At 23.4% G+C, this 977-nt stretch overlaps 1 protein-coding gene across 1 annotated transcript in view; it reads right to left on the bottom strand.

Annotated features, from left to right (window-relative positions):
* The window catches only part of LOC100165308 (takeout-like), a 6021-nt gene that overhangs the window by 1961 nt on the left and 3083 nt on the right, over window positions 1-977 (bottom strand). Inside the window, 3 exon segments of the mRNA NM_001205023.1 lie at window positions 566-715; window positions 808-958; window positions 960-971. Coding sequence (NP_001191952.1) covers window positions 566-715; window positions 808-958; window positions 960-971 — 313 coding nt within the window.

Below are 977 nucleotides of genomic sequence, written 5' to 3'. Positions count from 1 at the left end.
GTTTAAATGTGAATATGTTCCTAAAATTATTTTTATGTTTATAACATTTAAAAAGTTCAATTTAAAATTTTATTTCTTTTAAGTTAAGCTATACAATTAAGTATATTAACGTTTTTTATAAATAATTTGTTGTGTTTATAAAATTAAGTAAAATATATGTAATTTTTTCGAATGTCCCCACTTTGCCCCACGTATGGGGCAAAGTGGGGTAAACTGTACTTTTTTTTACATCCTTTTAAACTTACATAAAAAAAAAATCAAATTTTTATAAAAAAATGTATTATCAATAACAAAATTTGAAAGAAAAAAATTTTTAAGTGTATTACAGGTCTTCAGACATTAGCGTCCTCATTTTGCCCCATGTTCTTCTACTAATTTAGAACTTCACAGAATTGTTTGTTCGGAGGGAGGTACGTGTTAAATTAATTTAATTTAATGATATAAAATGATATTGGTGTCAAAATGAATGGGAAATATTAAAAATATCAACTATATTTAATAATATATGAAATATAATATTATGATAACACATAGATTATTAATTATAAACTATGATTATACTCACCTAGAATTTTGTCTCCATTAAATAAATTATTCATTTTTAAATGCATTTTTGAGGTAGTAAACTTCCAATCTAAACTTTTAATTTCTAAATGTGTATTACCATTTCTAAGTACTGGCTTCATTTTAATAACACTAAAAGATTTGTAATTGTCTAAAAATAAAAACATCGTGTTATTAGTTGTATTTTTCTTATGGAATTTATAAAACCATAATACACCAAATTTTTCAACAATTTTAAATTACCTAAAACAAATCTACATGTTCCATTGCCATTAATTGGCAAAATTATTACTCTACCATTTGTTTCATATTGACCTTCCAGCACAATTGGTTTTTGGACTACTAAAGCAGCATTCAAAGTATAGTTCTTTGGATCATATCTGCAATAATTTATCAATATTTTATTTGTCAAA

This window comes from Acyrthosiphon pisum, chromosome A2 (assembly GCF_005508785.2).
Source record: "Acyrthosiphon pisum isolate AL4f chromosome A2, pea_aphid_22Mar2018_4r6ur, whole genome shotgun sequence".
Classification (NCBI taxonomy): domain Eukaryota; kingdom Metazoa; phylum Arthropoda; class Insecta; order Hemiptera; family Aphididae; genus Acyrthosiphon; species Acyrthosiphon pisum.
This window is presented reverse-complemented; position numbering and strand designations above follow the sequence as displayed.